Raw genomic sequence first — 22,019 nt, 5'->3', positions numbered from 1 at the left:
GATGTTGTCATTGAGCAAACATCAGAGCACACTTATATGAACCTAGATGGTACAGCTTACTACACACCTAGGCTATGTTGTATAGCCTGTTGCTGAAGACTAGACATTCAAAAAGAATTAATGGAAGTAATGGAATTTGTGGATGTTGACAGTGCTGTGGCATTTTCCCTACTCTCCTGAAGATGGGGAGAAGGTGATTTATTTACCCCCACCCCTGTAAGAGAAGAAATTGGCATTTTTTCCATGTGTCATCTATCTGCTGAGCTGCTCAAATTCCAACAAGTTGCCCTGTATCAGAGAGTAAAAGAGGTCTTAGGAGAACCTGCAATGTGTCCTCAGTGGTTTAGGTTCTGTATGAAAACATGAACACAGGAACTTGTTTCTTACCTGGATAAATTGTGAAGGATGTAGGCTGGCTGGAAGGTCCAAGGTGGGGAGGTGAAGGTAGAAGGGTTACCAGTTATTTAAGTTGCATTTCCACTTGTTAGTAAGGCAAGAATGCATGTTCTAGATGCTGTGGAAGGTAGCCAGATGTAAATCATCTTGGAAGCATATCAACAGGGAGGGCTGTCTACTTGGGTAAGGAGAATCCAGGAGTAAGAAGTTGCATGGGATATGATCCTAGGAGGTGATAGCTTCGATGTGATTCTAAGACATCGGCCGGAGAGTGCATTGTTCATCTATGAATGGTATAGTGTGTGGGACCCCTAGAAATCTTTAAAGAATGCAAGTTCCACGCACAAGAAGGTGGGAATTTGGAGGCTTGCCATTAGAGAAAGCAAGACTTAAAATACAACAGTGTCAGTCACATACAACTTTTTTTCCATCCACCCTTTCACCCTCAGCTGTCAACAGTAGTGAAGTCAGTAACAGGATTGCGCAGAGAATTGGGAAAGCAAGGGGGAGGAACAGGCAGTGTGCCCGCCTCCCTGCACATGTTCAAGGCAAAGGTCAGGTCTGAGCTGGGGGCAAGGGAGGGGAAGGCCACTGAATTGGGTGTGAGTCTGAAGTTTGTTTCAGGATAGATAAAGATCTGATAATGGACTGTCCTATAGTACCCCCAATATTTGAGCTGTCTATTAAATGGTAAAATACACGGTTGTTCATTCTGAGTCTAATGGCCTGCCATGTAATAACTGAGAATCTATGGAACCTTACTGAAGTGTCCTCCAGGGGCAGGGAAAACAGAACAAATGGAGGATGTTTAATGGCAGTGATTGGGGAAAAAACAAAGCCGTTATTTATTCAGGCCCTCTGGAACTTAACTCGTTCAGTAAACTGCCTGCCTATGAAAGGTGCTCACATGCATATACACACAATCATGTGATAAACTTGGGCTCCTCTCATTGGCAGGATGACTATAACCAAATAATGAGCCATCCAAAGAACATGCTGTCTTCTATTCCTAAGGCCCTTTATGAGTCTTCTAATATAACCTCCCATCACATGGTACAGTCTTTTCTATTATGCTATGGACCTGGAACAATAACAACAAAAATAACCAGAATGAATTGAGTGGGCTAAACACTTTATACTGGTAATGCTGCATCTCATCCTCATTTAATTTTTGAAATAGACAGATAATATTATTCTCATTTTAGAAATAAGTGAATGGGCTTAGAGAAGATGAGTGAAGTGAAGGTTCTGAGTTTTTGATCCAGGCCTCCCCATATTTCAAAATAGACCTTTGTAGCTATAGTCTTAACTTTCCAAAGTCAACTTGAGAACTTCGGGAAAGAAAGACATAGTCATACTTCTTTAGAGAAATTCCATCCCTCGACCGTATCTGTTATAAAATTATGAGATTCTTCCATGTATTAAAACTCTAATATTTTTCTGTAACACTTTTACTCGTGGATTCTACTTCAAGTCTACTCTATTTGCTACATGGTCTCACATGGGAGAAGATGGCTGTTCATTAATTTATTTCTTTATCCATTCAATGAAGATATATCAATCATGTAGTCTAAGTCACACACTGTTTCAGGTACTGAAGTTTACATGATGAACAAAACCAAGTTTTTGCCTGAGTGGAACCTACATCTCATCGGGCATCTTACCATCAGGGGGTCTCCAACCTGCGGCTCGTGGGCCACATGTGGCCCAGGAGGACTATGAATGTGGCCCAACACAAAATCGTAAATTTGCTTAAAACATTATGAGATTTTTTTGTGATTACATGTCACAATGTGTTTAATGTGTGGCCCAAGACAACTCTTCTTCTTCCAGTGTGGCACAGAGATGCCAAAAGGTTGGACACCCCTGCACAGCAAACCTTACTCTAAGCATCTTCAGTGCCTTCTTTTTCACATTACAAAATAAGATTTAAAAAATATATGCATATGTCTTCTACAACACAGTGAGACACAAACACTCATGTACAAATATGTTACAATGATCATACTTATAAAAGCAAAAAAGAAATCCTAAATACCCAAGATGGTAAAATAAATGATGATTAACACATCGGATAGACTATTAAGCCAGTGAAAATTATGTTTATGATAGATTTTTAATGCCATGGGAAATAGTGTACAACTGTATAAAAATTAGATCTCAATTTTATGTGTGTGCAGCTGTGTGGATTTACTTACAAGTATGAATAGGAAAAAAAAAAAGGCTGGAAGGAAATACACCAAAATCTTAACAACAGTTATTAACTGGATGGCTAACATTAATGATATTTTCTTTGTTTTCTATCTTTTCTATAACGAGCATTCTTACTTTTAAAATGCAGTGTGCATGCCTGCTTGTAAAGTGAGTTGCCATAGGCCCTGGAACATCTTTCCAGTCGGCAGAGCGGAGTATCTGCTTGGGGGCTGCAATATTTATACGTTAAAATGAGTATGTGGATGTGGATGTGTGTGTGCGTGTGCATGCGCGCGAGTGCATGGTCAAGTCTTTATTTTCCATGACTCACTTTTCATCCCATTTTTCTTTCTCACTGTCATCCATATGAGTCACATCTCTCCACCGTGAGCTGAGAGCCAACCATGTTTAATAATAGCCCAAGAAAAATACACGTAGGAAGATAAACCTGCTGATGGCAAACGGATAACCACTATGAGTTCAGAGCCCAGAATAAAAGGATTTTCGATTATCCCCTCGTTTGGTTCCTGATTGTCTCTGCAGACAAAGATCACTGAGCAGTGACCATTTATTTAGCAATAGTTTTGACCATTGTTGTAGAATAATAATAGCTAATAAGAATGAGTAACAGATTTATAAAAACCCAAGCTCCCATTTTGAAAATAAATGACTACTATTTTTATAGCAATAAGTGGTTGGAGGCTAAATGTCTTATTTTTTGACATTATCTGCATACGATTTGTCACCAATACTTCAGCTACCTATTAAACTGTAAAATACAGGCTTGTGCATCCTTGGGTTTAACAACATGGCATGCAGTGATGGCAGTAACTAATAACTACAGAGAAATAAGCAAGTGGACCTGTTTAAGATGGGGCACAGTGTGGATTAAGATTTCTATTAGGTAAAATTTATTTGTGATTATGTAGCTGAAAAAAAAGGCTGTTAGTATTTTTGACATCTGTATTCCTGTAGAAATATGACACAGGTATTTTGTACTATTTGTTCTAGAAAATAAAAGTATCAGAGACAGATCTCTTCCTTTCTCTTTTAGCATGCAGTGTCTAATATTTATCTTCGGAGGCCAGGCACTTGAAAAGTTTGGATAACTGTTTTCCCAGTATCCAGTCCATCTCCATTAAAGCTGCAGGCCTCTTTCATATGTCACCTTATCTTCCAACATAGGAAGTAACGCGGGGCACGGTCTAACATTTCTCATCATGTGAAATGCAGCACAACTGAACCTAAGCTCAAGCCAGCAAAGATACGGGATTACATCTCAATTACTCTCTGGAACTGGGTTTTGGAGAGACGGCTGAACCAGTATGAGACAGTATATACTGAATACTAAGTTGAACCCAGATTCCTGTAGATTTGAAGCCAATGCCTCAAGGTACTCAGCAAAAGGAGGAAACACACACAGACACACTTGTGGGGAGTTGGGGCATTTCACAAGTGGGGTATATTGCTTGCTTAAGGAATATTTACAAATGCAGAGGACTTGCCTTACATAAAAATAGATTATGCAGCCCGTATGGATTGTTCCTTGACTTGCCACAAAATGTCTATGTGTCTCTGATATCCATCCCACACTTCTCTGTCAACCTCTCACAGTTACCAGAATATCCACCACCTTAGACAATGCCACTGATCTTTCTCTAGGCAACTAGGTTGCTCAAAAATAGTAGTGTATCTGCCATTATGGTAAATTAAGGCATAACAAAGATTCATGTATGTGATTTGCTGCACCCTAATATTATATGTTATGTACACACACACTCATTGAGATGACTTTTCTGTGCAAACATCCAGGAGCTTTAATTCAAACATTTATTACTGTAAGTGACTTTACTGAGCATATGAATCACAATAGTTTCACCAATAAAAAGTTGACAGTACCGCCTGAGTCATATCAATCTTATGCCAATTCCTGCAAGCTGAATGGCTCATAAACAACATGAGGTCAAAAGCACTCACAGGGCTCCTTAGACAGAATTCCTAAACCATGTTTGTGCCTCCGCTCATTCTTCCCCTCTCTTAGCCCTGACTCCCATTTCTCCCAATGGATGCGATTACACAGTTACCCCACGTCCTCAGAGCTCACATGATCTCAAACTCAACTCTACGTTCTCTTACTGCATTTGCATCTCGAACAGGGTCACAGGGTGATAAATATTTCTGTCTTCCCAGAATCCTCCAGCCGACAAAACCATTGACAAACTTCTCAGGTCACACATTGTCAAGTGAGGAGATCGCTTACCTTTGGCAGAGATGCCCTGGAGCCTGAGCTCTGAGTGGTCATCGTCAAAACCGTGGTGATGCCCAGTGCGACCCTGGCAGGGGCTGCATCCATGTTTATCCAAAAGGAGACCCAGGACAAAATGACTATCAAGAGACTGGGGATGTACATCTGAATCAAGTAATATCCCATCTGGCGTTCCAGGTGAAACTTAACCTCGATACAGGTGAACTTTCCTGGAAGGCAAGAAATGTTGATTTAAAATCCAATGTGAAGTTATCTTTTCTATTATAGACTGCCACTTTAAAAAAATAAGAGCATTATGATGGATTTGGAAGATTTTACAAAAAGCTCACCCTGCATAAGCAATGGAACTCTTTTGTAACTTAACCAGTAATAGAAATGACAGTGTGAGAATGAGCGAGCTAAGGAGCCACTGGACCAAAACAATGTGGGATGTTTAATTTTCAAAAATCTGTGATTTTTGCAGCTTGACTATTTAGACAGAACTGTAAAATTTGCAAGACTGTCGTAAACTGACCTAGGGAAAGAAAATACTCATATTTTGTGGGGTTATAAAATATAGCATATAATATATAATCCATCACATATATGTATAGCAGAATATACAGCATAAAATATATAACATGCAATAAGTAATATTTGAAACCATTCCCTCCAAAGTGGTAAAGCTCATATGGGTCTCCCAAAGTATTTGAATAATAGTATATCTATTATTGTGTTATCAATAGCAAGAGAAAAATATATATTTGTGTCATCGATGCATATAATCTAGTTATTATAAAAATATCCTAGCCTTTTGGGTACATTTAGAGTATTTGTACCCAAGACAGATATTCTTGAGGACATTTAGAATATTTCTAGACTCTGTTTACAATGTTACACTGCCTGTAAAACAGGGTGCACATAAAGATGTGAAAACTGTTAACACACCGCTGTGAGAGAGATGACCCTGCTCCTTGCCACTTCTTCTGTCTTTAACTGGCTGGGAGCTAGAGCCCCAGAAGGTAATTGGGCTTAGCACACACAAATGATAAGAGATAGGGTTGCATTCTTCTTGGTCGGGCGGCGCACTGGGAATCGGGTTTCAGTTACTTCACAGGAGGCACCGCTGACTGCTGAAACACGTGTGCACAGGCCATTCTCCTCAGCAAGGGACCTGGAGCAGTCACTGCACAAACCATCCTGTCACAATTGCCCATCTATGATCAGCTTCTGTGCTATCAAAACTGGGACATTCGTATGAAAAGCCATCAATTTTCCTGAGTGGGCATAATCTTCCAGGTAACAACAGACGCCCGCCGTTGCTACCAACTCCTATTGTCCCGCCGCCCCATGTATCCCTCAGCACCACTGACAATGCTTGTCTTCAGGGCCCGCTGAATCCCCGCCAGCTGAAATTCAACCGAACTCCTATTATTGTCCAGTCCTGGAGAGCACAACAGCTGTGTTCCTGGGTTTGCAATGATCTATGTTATTATCCCTCTCTTCCACTAGGACAGAGAGTGCAAATTGCCCTGAGGATTCCATGTCAAAAGGGGATGCCGGGGAAGCTGGCCAGAATGTATACACTTCCTGCACCACTTACAAGGTCTCATATACCTTTTCTCAGACTTCATCGACCGCAGATGGTCAGCAAGAGAACAGCAGAAGATTCCCAAATCTTTTTCCTTTTCTCTCAGGTTTGCAAAAAGTCTCTATTGTGCTCACTGACCTATTCCAGAGGGTATAGACATCTTATCTGCGGAGGGGGGTTGGGGCCCAGCCCAGGTCCTTGCCGTGTAGCTCTATTTTCTTGGTAAATATCCAGCAAGTAAAGCAACGGGCTATACAACCCAAGCTGCAGCTGGAGCCCACTTGGGTTTAGCAGCTGAAAGAACACTTACCGGTATTGTAGTGTTTTGTGCAGTAGCCAAGTTCCTTCTCTTCTTTCAAAATAAACTGAGGCAGAGTCAATCCTTCGGCAACTTGAACTGGACCATCGCTTAACCATTCAAATATCAGGTCATTCATCGTGTACCCAACTGGGGTAAACAAAGCACAGTGAACAAGTGAATGCGTCTGTCCATGAAACCTTGGAAGACTAGCCGTATAAAGAAACTAGTAAGAAAATCATCTAAAGTAGACACATGCTCAATCAGTTCAAGAGACTTTTCAATAAAATAGCTGCAATCATCATGGCAACTACATGTTATTGGAGCCAAAGAAATTGAAGACAGCAAGCTATTTCTGAATGGCTTTTTTTTCCTGTTTAATGAGAAAATGGAATCTCTCAAGTCCATTTTCTTCTGCTTTCTTCACTAAATCTTTCTGAAGAACAAACAAGTAAACAAACATAACCCCTTGGAGATTGTCTTTATTTGAAAGAGCTCTTGTCTGTGGTAATCCAATAAGACAATACAATTCATGATGCTAGCCTTAGTATTTCAAATGAAAGACATTCTTTTTTTTTTTATGTTTAATGAGAATGAATTCATCACAGGCCTAAAACATTCCCATTGCAACTTGGCCCCTCTTCTAGGGTCTATTAGCTTTGTTTTCAGAAAACTTACATTACGGTCCTCATGGTTAATCTTTAGTTGCCTTTAGTAAGTGGGAAGACTAGAGGCAGTTAGCCTAAGAGGAAGTTGCAGAATATGCAATTCAAACATCTTTATTTGTGCTAGTGTCTTGCTAAATGGGTCCACTCATCACAACGATTAATATGAAATAAAACATTCTTTATATATAAGGTCATATTGTTACATGACTTTTGAACCATCCAAAGTAAGATTGCTATCAGTTTACTAAACCAAAGTTAGCTCTTAGTCTCCAAGTTCCTGTTAACTATGTCATTATCTATAAAGTGCTTCTGGATCTTTCTACACCCCAGAAAAGAAGGCTACTCTTCCTTCAGACTCCATTTATCTATCCTCTCCCTTTGTTTGTGATATTTGAACACTAAAATCAGAGTAAGGAGGGCAATGAATATTATGTGAGGTTTTGATTGGCCAGTACATGTTTCTTAAGTTTATAGGTTGTTATAATTGTTTACTGCAACTTAGTGACTCTCTAAAGCTACCCAGGATTTAATGGCAAAGTCAATTGGAATCTACTTTCTTCTTTGTTTGGACCACCTTTTCCATTCAAAGCCAAAAATTAATCTGGAAAAAAAGGAACTACAAAGAGGATGCTGTACAAGCATTGATGGTCTACAGAGAGAATGGCCAAACCTATTGCCATGCTGTATGAGTACTCGGGTAACTACAGCAAATACTAGAAGCTCATCCAATACCCCATATGCTTGTCTGGTAAACTTCTTGCTGGCCACCACAGTAATAGTCCTTGTCAGCCAGCCTGAAGGTCCAACCTGGCAGAAGAGGTGAGGAGGTGGGGAAGGAGGAGGTAATATGAGGGTAGAAAAGTGAAGAGTAATTTTTACCCTTCACATTCAAAGTGGTAAACACATCACTGCTTCTTTGATTTTCCTACTTGTAGGTCCTGCAAGTACCAACCATATTTACTATTTGGAGTTCTTTAAGCCTTGAAGGAGCCTCAGATGACAGCTATGATTGTTGTTTTACAGAGAACATCCGTGTTGGGTTGAGGCAGGGGTGAGTTTGGAGCAGTAGAGAAGACAGAGAAGGAATCGTTGTGTAAGAAAATGTGTTTCTTAGTTTTTTTGCTCAAGAGAAGGGGAGATAGGGGACAAAAAGAATACATAAAGTTTATCGTTAATCAGAAATTCTCTTTTTGTCCCTGACAACTTCTTAAAACAAAGACATTTCATTATGTTCTTTGTTTCTGTAGGAAGGTTCAGCGGAATTCTATGGTGATTTTAAATGATTGATAGGAATCCCTGTCACTGCCCCTTTTTAAATAATAGTCGATATGTCTTTTAATATATATTATTTATTATTTTTCTAAATCAAGAAGTTACAAGTATTTCCTCAATAAATCTCTTAACATACCTGTAGGTCAGTAGGACGTACTAGTCTCTACATTTCACAAATAGAGAAACTGACAGAGTAAGCCAAAAAAATTTCATGTCTCTTGACTGAAAATCCCATTACCTTGAAGGCATTAGCAGCGTATGGCATGTGTCAAAGATTTTAGTGGTATCAGGGCTAAGGAATAAAGGGGACAAAGTAGACAGCATTTCTCTACTGTCTTCACCAGGCCTTAATGTACCCACTGCCCATCTAAAGGAGATGCCTTTCATCGCATATCATCTCCTGCCCCTCAGGTTTGCATCCTCTCCTCACTAAAGCTCCTGTACCTTGGCCTCAAATCAGTTATCCTTTCCTGCCAAAATCCCTTTGGGCTGATGGTCTATATGACCATGAGTGAGAAAGAAATACACTTTTCTGATTAGAGGGCAATTCATTATAGAGCTTGAATGACTAATAAACTTAATTTTCCCAAGAGATATTTTCATTTCAAAGAAAAGCTTATTCAATCAGGATTGTTTTTTTGAGAAAGATGAGTTATTTGACATTTTACTTGGAAAAATAGTCTATTAGGCATGAGACATGCACACACACTTTTGCTTGCCCTTTTATTAGGACCCTGGAAATTGGTAAGTAGGTAGAGAATAAGACTGCTGGGCCTTTTCTCCTTAATTACACACTAGAAGAAGCAGGTTATTGATTCAAACAAGCAGGCAATCATTTCAGCAATGGTGACTTACAACTCTCCAGCTGCATTGTGCAAGTCTGGACGTCCATGGGGAAGTTCTTCAAGTCCATGGGACAGGATAAGGTCAAAGTGAGCCTTAGCAAAATAAAGAAATGAATGAATGAATGAATGAATGAATGAGCAAGCAAGTTCTTCATCTGTAAGATGTGATTCTTAAGAAGCAAACCAAAAATACATTTGGTATTAAAGCTAAGTAACACTGACTCATATAATGGAATCCAAGCCCTCACTCAGGGAGATGCTTTGTATTTTTCAAGGCTTTTTATTTTTAAAATTCACCATCATTGGTAGAATTTCACTATAACCCCTTATTCTCTATCTCCCATCTTCCAACCTCTGACTCCTTTCTACCTTCCCAGTAGTCACCGGTCATAAGTTTATGCTGAAATCAACAAGGGCACTGAGAAATAGTGTAACAAGGACAGTGGACTCTTACCCATGCTGCTGTCCAAAAGACAGAAAGTTTATAGTGTTTAAGATTTATGCTTTGGGCAGGTGGCCTTTGCTTCAATGACCGGAAAGGTTGTGATACAGGTATTTGGTTGTGATTGAGCATCGGTTCTATTTTCCTTAAATGAGTGAATGTTAACTAACTCCAGTGTCATTCCATTTGCTAATCTGTGTGGGTGAGTTAACAATATATTGCAGCATTCATTCTAGAATTTTGACAAATCTGGAGCATGTAATCCTTGAGCTGAAAGAAAAGCATTTAAGGATAGTGGCTTGTACATAGTCTTCACTTCTCGGCACCTAAGAGGGCTCCTCTGCTCTCTTTTTCTTTTATCCTTGACTTTTCCTGAGCTTCAGCCAGCTCTGATCAAGCCTCATGTCACTGGGCTACTGTTTGAGCTGCGATCTCTTTTCCACCATTTCCTTTTGTTAGACCTCAAGGAGATGGTGCATACCTATTGCTCTTCAATGTTTCTATACTTCTGAGAGTCAAGATATAGATTAAGGTTGAGAATTAGCATACCTGGGTTCCCTTCCCATTATTGCCTCAAACTAACTCTGTCCCCAAAGCAACACCTTAAACTTGGTCAACATTCATCTCTTTTCCAGATGATGGGGTAGGATAAAATGATGCTTATTCCCATTGAGCTTCCATACTAGAATTCCTGTTATTCTCAAGTTCACTGCTCCAGTTTCTGTTTCTTTCCTCTGAAAAGTCCTTTGTATCCATAGACCCCTCTGACTCGGGCACTGTGACCAAAACTCTGCCTTGCTGGCATGCTTGTTCTTCTCTTTTCTTCCTTCGCCTCATTGTACACATCCTATCGCAGCCAAGATGAAACAAAAACTAGTGGCATTTACTTGAAAGAAGGAAGAGATTTGAGGTTTGAAGTGTGATTAGACAAAAAAGTCTATGCTGATGCTCTTCAAACTAGTTAAACTAAACAGCGATTGGGAAAAGCAAGATACAAAACAGTGCAGTGTAATCTCAATTATGTAAAAAAATGTATTTCCATTCTTGGAGATAAGCATAACACTATAAGAGTAGACAGTTTTGGTTGGTAGGATGATTCATATTCTGCTTTTACTATTTATTCTGCATTATCTGTATTGACAAACATAGTTTATTTGAAGATGTCTTTCATGTAATTAAGCACGTCTTCAAACAATAGCTAAAAGGTAAAATTATAAAATTCTGTTTTATTCAGTAATCTTCTGCTACTGCTATTATTATAATATTTTTATTGTTATTTAAATTTTCCCATAGACATACAATATTTTACTTTCATTGCTAAATAAGTTACCTAGTTTTTGTGGGCTATTCTGAGAACACAAATACCATGTTTCTAGAGGGAAAAAATAGATTTTTGAGTTCTCAACAGCTGACTTAATAACATTTTAGAAAAAATAATTTTTGTCAATCATGGAGTTCATTTAGAGATACAGATATGATATAGATATTTAGATTTTTTCCCAGCATACTAGACTTTATATTTTCGAAAACACAGTTTTATTGAGATTAATGACATGAACGCTTTAAAATAAAAGCAGAGTAAAAGGAGCAAAAGGAAAATCTTTAGTAATCAATTTTTAAAAATCTGACACTTTATTAAGGGATAAAAACCTCAAAAGAATCTATGGGTTTAAAATTGTCATTAACACAAGGCGAGTCTGTTCTTTTCTGTTTTTAAAGAGAAAATATTTTCATCAAACAAAAATATGTTCATCATACAAAAATAATCAGTGGGCATGTACAGAATTTAAGCGAATCAAAACCAGAAAATCTGGAAGCTTCTTACTTAGGAGAAATTAGAAAGTAATAGTAGTGGACAAATACAGTTTAAAAAGCATGCAACGTGGAATTCAGCTGTATTTTGTTTGTTGTTGGAAACAACCCAATTTTAATAGTCTTAATCATAGGTTTTCTAAATACAACTCTTCTGTGAAGTGACCTTTTTACATTTATTTAGGGAGCAGAGGCCTTACACAATTATTTCTGCCTTTGTGGCAGATCTACCATTCCTAAGGGGACCAGGAATTCTTGGGATCAAACTATTACCAGCATGGAAAACTCCACTAAGAGAAGTTCGCAACCAGCATGCAAAGGTCTCTGAATTCTGTCTGAGCTGAGAACTCAGTGGGTATTTCCCTTCTTCCTTATTTGTTTTCTAATTTCCTTTCTAGATAGGTTTAGCATTGAAATGCGATGCATGCCAGTGGCTAGGAGAAAGTTAACTCTTTGGTTTGCTCACTCATGCTGAGCAGATGGGAAGCAGCTGTAAAGGTCTGAATCGGTCCCTTCGTAAGCTGCAGAGCACATAGTTTATGGTGTTCAGTTTACTACACATCCGCAGCCTAAAATGTGGACTTGCCCTTTACTTATTTTTTTCCTTTTTCATTGAAGTTACTATAAAACACAGTAAAATGACAAATATTGTTGTATTGTGATGACTTTTTTTTCAGGGTGCAGGTGAAGTTTTATTGAGTTTACACTTTTTTAATATATCCACCCATTTAACAAGCACCCAGATCCAGGTTGAGAATATTCCCATCATCCCAGGATGTTCCCCTGTGTTCTCTTCCCAGTCAAGGACCTTCAAAAGTAACCCCCACTGCTTTTATTTTTTGAAAAGCTATTTTTTAATTTAAAACTATTTTGGGGAAAAATGAGCTTAATCTTTTGTACAGATGCAGAAATTGTATGGAATAAGACTGACACATCCAGGCTCCTTTTCTCTGGAACGCCATCTGTTTTGGGTGGGTCTCACAGAAAGTCTTTTCACTGGAACTCAGACTGTTTGCCGGCAGACACTGTCTACAGCACGTCAGATTTGCTCTCTCCTTTTTTCCGTAATCTAAAATATGAAGGCCCCTGCACCTGAAGGCAGCGAGCTGTGGCTGCCCGTCTTCCGTTTGATTTTTGTTAAAGAATTCATTTCCTGGAGCATTGTCGCACATTCCCCCGCTGTCACTGTGGCCGGCATTCAAGCTCCTGTTTGCACAAGGGAAGGAATAGAGTTTCCTTACACAGAGGCCCTGCTTCTTTACTGAGAGTAGGAGGCTGAGCAAACATTTCAATTTTAAAGGCAAGAGAAGAAAACAAAGCATAGGAAGTCAGGCTCCCAAAAATCTCACCTCCCTTCCTTACTACTCTCCTATTTAGCTCACCTTGCTCATCCAACCAGCTCTTGGGTTTATACCTTACTTAAAATTTCAGTGACTAATAGATGCAGACCTTGTAACTTGTCTCAGTTCCTTTTAGTTTTTTAATCAAATGTTATATTTTTACTTCTTTATTCGTCCCCTGTTGCAATGCAAGAACCGCGTAGGCTGGGACTCTGTTCTTTGCCGTCTAAAACAGTGCCTGGCGCAGAGCAAGTAGTCTGCAAATATTTGTTGAACAAATGAATGAATGTCCTAAAGTTCTGTGGGAGAGTGTCAAGCTGTTATTCTGCAGAAATGGGAAAACATAAAGGATTTAGAAGAGAAGAGCCTGCTCATCAGAGCCTGTATGGTGTTGCCAAACTACAAGACAGGCTAAGTAAGCCAGCAAAACTTGCCTGGCCCCTTGTGTAAGTTGCTAGCAGGTTCTCACCAGGAATAAAGTGAACCATGATGAAGGAAAGCCAGGAAGCTCCTCCACGTGCCTTTGAACCTTGGACAGGTAGCTGGGTCCATGGTTTAGGACTGTTTTCACATTGCTAGAAGATTCAAATTCATTATTTAACTTTTCAACATTGTGGCGGACAGAAGCACCTTGATTCATACTGGTTCATAAGGAACTCGGTAGTATTAGGACTGGGAGTTTATTTCCAGTGAAAGATTCTCAGGTAAAAGAAAACCATTTGAGGAGAAAACAAATTTTCAGATAGAAATACAAATTTTAATGAGTGACCTGCTTGCCTAAGGCAAAGATTGCCAATGTACTATTTTGGGAGAGTGAATTCTTTTTTAAAAAAAAATACATTTTATTGATGATGCCATTATAGTTGTCCCATTTTCTTCTCCCCAATATCCCCCTCCACCCTTCATCCCTCCCACCAGTATTTCCCACCTCCTTAGTTCATGCCCGTGGGTTATACATATAAGTTCTTTGGCTTCTCCATTTCCTATACTATTTTTAACCTTCCCCTGTCTATTTTGTACCTACCATTTATGCTTCTTATTCGCTATACCTTTTCACCCAATCTCCCCGCTCCCTGCTGATAACCCTCCATGTGATCTCCATTTCTGTGATTCTGTTCCTGTTCTAGTTGTTTGCTTAGCTTGTTTTTGTTCTTGTTTTTAGGTGCAGTTGTTAATAGCTGTGAGTTTGTTGTCATTTTACTGTTCATAGTTTTGATCTTGTTCTTTTTCTTAGATAAGTCCCTTTAACATTTCATGTAATAAGGGCTTGGTGAATGATGATGAACTCCTTGACCTTGACCTTATCTGGGAAGTGCTTTCTCTGCCCTTCCATTCTAAATGATAGCTTTGCTGGATAGAGTCATCGTGGATGGAGGTCCTTGCCTTTCATGACTTTGAATACTTCTCTCCAGCCCTTTCGTGCCTGCAAGGTTTCTTTGGAGAAATCAGCTGATAGTCTTATGGTAACTTCTTTGTAGGTAACTCTCAGAGAGTGAATTCTAATAGATACAGTGGTCTGTCTTGTTTAAAAACTAAGCATAAGAGGATGCTTCTGTGTTTTTCGGGAGAAGCAAAAGACTCTCAAGGATCTTGCTATTTCTTTGTTTGGGGACCACATTTTGGACACTATACAGAATGTTCCAAACCCTCAGCACTTTGTGGATGTGTCAAAGGGGGTGGAACCTACGGTGTTCTTTTAGGATTAAAATAATAAGGAAAAAATTAGAAAGTGATGGCGACAATAGTATTAAGAGTCACAATTCTCTGAGCACCTGCTGAAGGACAAGCACTCTCATTATTTTATAGTCTTGGAGTACCATCGCAGGAGTCAGACAGCATTCTCACTGTGTTTGAGATAAGCAAATTGAAGAGATTAAGCCATTGTCCCTAAGTCACAAAACCAGTGAGTAACCGGAATTAGATTTGAGCCCAACTTCAACAGTCAAAGTTCATTTATTATTTTCTACTCTACCACATTTCCTCCTGAGAAAAAGAATCGGTTACTAACTTAGTCTCTTTTGTCTGTGAAGCCAGCAGAGCAGGTTGCAGACACCTTAGATGCCCTGTGTCCCTTTTATTTTTCTTTGGGCCTCCAGACTTCTCCTGACCTGTCCTGTTTCAAACCCCCTCCAGCCTTCCCCAGCAGCCTCACACAGTGGAAGCATCATTGACTGTGGACCCAGGGAACTGGCTGGTTGACCTGGCTCACCTATAAAGAGCTATTTGACCTTGGCTACATCTCTGGGCCTCATTCTCCACCCAAATCCCTATGCTGATCAAAATCTCTCTGATTCTAAACTGTGAGTGAAGGTGAACAGCTTAAAGGATTTCCTCTTATAGGTGAATTTGCACTCCTGAATATGATAAAGCCTTAGGTGCAAGTTATAATGCTTTTTTTTTTTAAAAAAAATTGAATTGATTGGAGTGACAATGGTTAATAAAATTATATGGGTTTCAGGGGCACAATTCTGAAATACATCATCTGTATATTGTATTTTGTGGTCACCGCCTCAAGTCAAATCTCTTTCCATCACCATTTATTCCCCCTCTGCCCTCTCTCACCTCCCCACCCCCTTTCCCTCTGGTCAGCCCCATACTGTTGCCTGTCTATGAGGGCTTTTTTTTCCCTTAATCCCTTCACCTTTCCTACCCAGCCCCCCTAAGGTAGGAACCTTCTGGCAATCTGAGTATATAGGAGAGATATTTTTTGTCCCCATATGGGTTTGTCATCCAACATCCTAGGACACAACCCACTCTTCCCCAAGAACATAAGGACAGCCTTTCTTTACAAAGTAAGGTTGTTGAATCCTCCTAGTTGTACCTTGAAATTTCTGAGCCACATGACATGCTAATGTCAGAGAGATTTAATAGGATGCATCAAATATCAAACAAGAGCGTCATCTTAATCCATCTAGACTTTAAGTGAAATTAGACTGGGGGCAAGTTAGGAGTCAAGTTAAAAAGTGCATCATTAATATAACCCACATATGGGAAGAGGGGTGGAGGAGTTAGGGAGTCAGCTGCCACCTTTTTTGGCACCAGGGACCAGTTTTGTGGAAGACAGTTTTTCCACAGGGGCAGGGGGAGCAGGGGGCAGAGCTCAGGAAGTAATGCGAGTGAAGCTTCACTCCCTCGCCGTCTGCTCACCTCGTGCTGTGTGGCTCCGTTCCTAACTGGCCATGGACTGGTACCTGTCGGCAGCCCAGGGATTGGGAACCCCTGGATTAAAAGATACTGCCAGGCTATCTGTCTGATCAAGATGTCCTTTAGCAGAGTAGGTTTTAAACTCTGGTGGACATAAGTGCCACCCGAGGAGGTGGGGTAGGAATGCAGATTCCCAGGCCCTCTTGGCAAGCAGCCCAGGCAATACTGACGCTGGTGTCCTGGAGCTCATTTTAAGAAGCACTGTTTCAGCATGTTCTAAGGGATGACTTTAATTACTGTTTACATCAGCGGCATTCAACCTTTATCATCTCATGGTGCACACAGACTAATTACTAAAATTCTGCAGCACACCAAAAAATACACTTTTTGCGAATCTGACAAAATGTAGATATAATTTTGATCCTTTCACATGGGATGGCTATTGTTGTGTTGGCCATTGTCATTTTTCTAAATTTCACACACTAAGGGAAGAATGGTCAGTGCCCCTGACTAAATAGTCAGGCATTGTATGTTTTAAAAATTCTTGTGGCACATTGACTGAAGATCATTGGTCTACATATAGACTGAAAGAAGAAAATCTGGACAGGGAAATAGGAAGGAGGATTGAGAAAGGGCCCTGCAATTTTTCAGTAGCTCTAGCATTTTCTTTGGGAAATAATTACTTTCTATTCGAAACCGGGGCAAGACCATTAGGCTCAAGGAGGCTTCTAAGGGGCTGGAGCAGGGCCGGTGGTACGAGGGCTTGGCTAATCAAGAGCCTTGTTCGCACTGGAGAGGCATGCCGGTAGTCAGGCCCATGAGCACGGGGTTAGTCCACTGGCAACCAAGAATATGGTGGGTGGGGCTAGAAAACTGGGACAGCTACAAAGAGAGGTGGGAGGACACTTTCCAGGTGCCACAGAAAGGACCCAACCAGCATGCTTATTAACACACATGAATGTGCAAAGGTAGGCAATGGAAGTGCTCAGGGTGGCAGCAGTGTATCAGCGCACTGTCTCTGGTCTCTGACTAGAAGTCAGCTGTGGAGAAATTCCAGAGGACGCTGGGGAGGTGGCTGCGACGTGCATTGGATTGACCTCAAGTAAAAATGTACAGAAGCTCATGGTGCTGGTCAGGGAGGAGGGCGGAACACACAGGAGGACCAGTGCCAGGTTCTTAGTGAGGAGGGATTAGTGTGAAACAGAACTCCGCCTGGGTTCTAATCTAGACAAACCACTCAGCAGTTTCCAGCAAGCATTTATTGGGTGCCATGCATATCAGAGACTTGAAAGAACGGTTTCTCTCTTGAAGGACACCATAGTTTGATATCATTAGTATATTATTAATATATATTATATGTTTATATGTTATTTTAATGGACTGTATCTCAATACTTGTACATTTGTTTTTCAACTTCTAAAAGTTGTTTCTAAATACTCCTTTAAAGAATCCTTCCAGATTATGTAAATCAGACACACATGAAGTGAATCAAGAAAAGGACATTTAATTAATCCCTTGGTGTCTATATAAGTGCTTGCACTGATTGGGTAAGTAGATAATCGACCCTTGCAGACCTAGATCCTGAGGGAGCCCTTTGGGTTTATCAGGGAAGTATGACTTTCAATAATCGTTTGATGTCCTCAAATCAAAACCCAAGGCACCCACAAAATGATCTTGATCCATGGTGAGCAAAAGCCCAGGCAAGATATGAAAATTTTAAACTCATCTGAAAGCTCTGTAATTAAACGACTGCTTTGGAATCACTCATCGCATAAAGCATAGAGCAGGTCCTGCTCATTGCAGCCCTGAGCTGTTCACCTGGCCCATCGGCAGGCGCATATGGGGCTGCCCCTGGGGAGGCTTTCCACATAAGTAAAGCTTGAAAATTCATGCCATGTAAATTATTAGGAGTTCCAGAAAGAGCCCAATGCATCAAACACCTGTCAACTGTTAGCTGCATATATGTATGATTAACTAAAAGCTCCCATGACTATTAAGATGCAAATCTAGGGAGAGAATTGTGTTTCAAGTACTGTTAGTCATTTCCTCCTTTGCATATATGAGTTGATAGATTTCCAGATTCCCCACTGATATCCCCAAGGGCAGACTTTGATACTGAGAGTAGCAAACAGAAGGGTGATACTGGATGGAAAACAGGCTTCAGGAGAGTGTGGCAATGACACCAGAGATAAATGACTTTTTTTTCGTGCTGTCCAGGGCTGAACCTAAACCGCAGGTTGGTCCTAAGCTGTATGATTAGACTCTATCCTCTTAGTGAATTCCAAATAAGAAAATGTAAGACCCGTTTTGCTCTGTTGACCTTGGAGTTTGAAGGAAATGAATGGCGACACTGCTGATTCATCAGCTGTCCTACTCCTCTCCCCGGACTAAAATGCCAGGGAGTGACTAGGAAGGTCCATGTTTACCAAACATTATAAAGGCACTCCAGAAAATACCCATGTGCATGGAGCGATACTAGCTGAGAAGGACAAAAATACAATATCTCCTCCCATCTGTGCCTGGTTTCTTCAGAAAACGTGCACCCATATGGTTGGCCCATGTTAATTAAGTCCAAATATGGATAGGATTCAACTTGGAGCACAACTGATAAATCTGCAGCTATGACTTTTCCAAATGCTTTGATAGCTCCTGAATGAAAATGTTTTGAAGGTGTTGAATTGGAGAGGGCTACGTGGAGCACCACCAGAACGAAGGGCTCAAATTACCCAAGATTCAAATAACTGATACTGCCCACATTTTAGTTACATTTTAAATTTCAAAGTCATTTTACTTCTAGTATTATTTATATACCCATTCATGAAGCTAAAATGTTATTAGCCTGTGCATTAAAATAATGAGGACTGACTTGTGCGTCCCATGGTCGCTATATGTCTAAGTCCACAGATATTTCATGGCAGCATTGAGGTGAAGAAAAGAGAAAAGCACCTTATAGCAATTTTCTTAACATTTTGTTTGGGACTGATTTACTTTTGGCAAAACAGAGAGAGAACAAGCACTTGTACACTGGAAATTTGGGTTTAAGGAAACTAAACTTTGTGTCTGCTGACAGGGGGAGAGGAAGATTGTGTTACTTTGCTGGTGTTTTGCTACATGAAGACTTTCATTGTGGTAACTGGCAGAGGGTTGGTGGCCATGCTCCTGGTAGCAAAGGCTGGAGAGAGAACAGAGTGCTGGTCAGATGGTAGGATGATCCATCCTTGATTAGATAACACATTGAAACTAGGCACAATGCCTCCATCTACTCTTAACAAGCAGCTAAAGGGGGAGGCCAAGACATTGTCTGAAAGAAGATGAAACGATCACTTCTGCTATGAGCTACACGCCTCCCAAAGGGAGGAAACCCAAGGCAAGGAACCCATCTGCCTGGGACTAAGCATCGACGGGGAGTGGATCCTGAGTGTACCAGGCACCAAATAAGGAAGCGTCCAAATGCATGGGTTAGGGAGGCTAGGGAGATCTGTCGCTCCTTCTTCCTGCCCCTTTATCCTACAGCCACGCCCGGGTAAGGACCACATTCACTGAACATTTAGTGTACATCTGAAACTGAGAATAACTGCAGATCAAAGCAAGGTTAAGTGACTTCTCCCGGTCACTTAGTGAGACTAGATTGGAATCCAACTCTCCCTAAACCTCAGAACTGACACCCACCACAGTCTCATAAAATTCTGTCTTTAATCTCCCAGCTCACTTGGTGTTTTATATCCTTCATCTAACAGCTTATGTTTTAAAAAATATCCCTACTAAAATGAAACATCAAATCATTTGTTCTTTTGTCCTTTGAAAGGAATGATCAATCAGATACAGGATGGGCTGACTCTGAGTGCGTGGTGCGTGTGGAACCTCACACAATTATATGTGTCCTTAATTGTCTTAAGTGACTGTCCAATGATAAATGTATCCTCTTCAGAACAGATGTTGGTTCATAATTTTAAATACCACAAGCAAGGATAGCTGGGCTTTAAAGGATGGACAGGGTTTTTTTTTTCCATTTTAAAGTGGAGCACCTTTTCTTTGGGTTATGTGCTATGAGAATGTGCTAAGGTAATTCATGGGTCTCATAAGAACCATGGATGCTATGCATGTTTATTTTGAGATTAATGCCATCTAGGGAGACTTTCAAAAGCAGCACTATGGACCAGGGAGAAGCCTATGTCAACATAAGTTGAGCAGGCTCACCAGGACCTCTGAATTTTCTTTGGCTTCCTGCCACAAGAAATCTCAGGTAATGATTAATAACAGATTAGCCCTTCAACTCTGCTGACTCAAATCTGCCATGTGATTTCCATTAGTCTACATATCCAAGTAATAATTGTCCCAGCAAACCATTTTTGTATAACTGTCTAAAAGTATATAAAGCTATAATTCATGACAACATTCTAAAATAATATCTCATGGATACTGCTGCTGATTGAATCACAGGGTATGAATAACCTAATAAGTGATCGGGAAATTTCTCCATAGGGAGTTCAGTATTAAGTACTTGTCATTGTGTAAACTATATGTTGAATGTTAGGCTGCCTCTTCAACTACAGGTAGTCCAATCTTATCCACTCCAAAATCAGGTTCCTCTTCTCAGGAGTTAGATACTCAGTTTGGAAGAGCAAGGTTCAAATACCCCAAAAGAGTATGAGATAGGCACCTTAAATTTATCATTGACACTATTATACCTGTTCCTGTTTTTCCCCTTTGCCCACCTCTACCCAGCCCTTGATCCTCCCTCCCTCAGGCCATCACCACACTGTTGTCTGTGTATATGGGTCATATGTATATATGTTCTTTGTCTAACCCCTTCAATCTTCTTTCATCCAGTCCCCTCCCACCTTCCCTCTGAGAGCTGTCAGTCTGTTCCATGTGTCCATGCCTCTGTTTCTATTTTGTTAATCAATTTATCCTGTTCATTAGATTCCACATATAAGTGAGGTCATATGGTATTTGTCTTTCATTGACTGGCTTCTTTTACCTAGGATAATAATGTCCAGGCACCTTAAATTTAAAAGCTCCTATTGCTGACTACCAAGATCCAAGGGACATAAAGGTCCCACTGTTATTTCCTCATCCAGAAGGAATTTTGTGGTTTGGGAAGGAGGAGATCAGTATGATAGAGCTAGAAGGAGCCTCAGACTTCATCTAGTCTCCTGGTTCAAACTCATTTTATAGATAAGGAAACTAAGATGTAGAATGATGAACTTATGTGGTTAGAGAGGCTGTTCTGGAAGTATGGAGGATACAGTAAATGATGTAAGTGTGGAGCTCCTGATGCCCTGAGCTACCCTCTCGATATTCTGTTCTTTGCACCATTGGTTTCAAAGCAAACTATGATGAATGTTAATGTAACGGGAAGTTACCTTCAAAAGGAGGAAAGCCTACTCGTTGCTATTACTAGGTCAACCAGGTAAACAGTCAAGAACAAGTGGTCATGCCAGCTGCCATGTATTTCTTTGTATAATTTCCTCTTTTCCCTTTCTCTGTTGTGTTTGAACCAATATTATGTCCTTAAGTGTATGTGTATTTCTGGACCAGATCAGGAGCTCAGTAGAGCTTTATAGCACTTTATGAGAGTCTGTCATGCACAGAACACACTTCCTAGCCTTCAATACTTCTACTCTTAGCCATACCTTTTTGAAAACCACTGTCCAAAAATACCCCCTCCACATGACTTAACTCGGCTTTGCCGAATCCACCAGTGTACATGCATGCCAGCACCTCCCACCCTCCCAGCCTTGCTTGCCTCTAGGAAGAATGGAATCATTGT

General features: G+C 40.3%; 1 protein-coding gene across 2 annotated transcripts in view; it reads right to left on the bottom strand.

Annotated features, from left to right (window-relative positions):
- Positions 1 to 22,019, bottom strand: part of GLRA2 (glycine receptor alpha 2) — a 169,818-nt gene that overhangs the window by 90,423 nt on the left and 57,376 nt on the right. For both annotated transcript variants that reach the window (XM_054581183.1, XM_054581184.1), the window contains exons 5-7: positions 9,519 to 9,601; positions 6,736 to 6,873; positions 4,850 to 5,064 (exon numbers count right to left, since the gene is read on the bottom strand). In XM_054581183.1, coding sequence (XP_054437158.1) covers positions 4,850 to 5,064; positions 6,736 to 6,873; positions 9,519 to 9,601 — 436 coding nt within the window. The remainder of the gene's footprint in view (positions 1 to 4,849; positions 5,065 to 6,735; positions 6,874 to 9,518; positions 9,602 to 22,019) is intronic.

The sequence above is a fragment of the Pteronotus mesoamericanus genome, unplaced genomic scaffold (genome assembly GCF_021234165.1).
Source record: "Pteronotus mesoamericanus isolate MK-2021 breed Mesoamerican mustached bat unplaced genomic scaffold, CSHL_Meso_final contig_65, whole genome shotgun sequence".
Lineage (NCBI taxonomy): Eukaryota > Metazoa > Chordata > Mammalia > Chiroptera > Mormoopidae > Pteronotus > Pteronotus mesoamericanus.
This window is presented reverse-complemented; position numbering and strand designations above follow the sequence as displayed.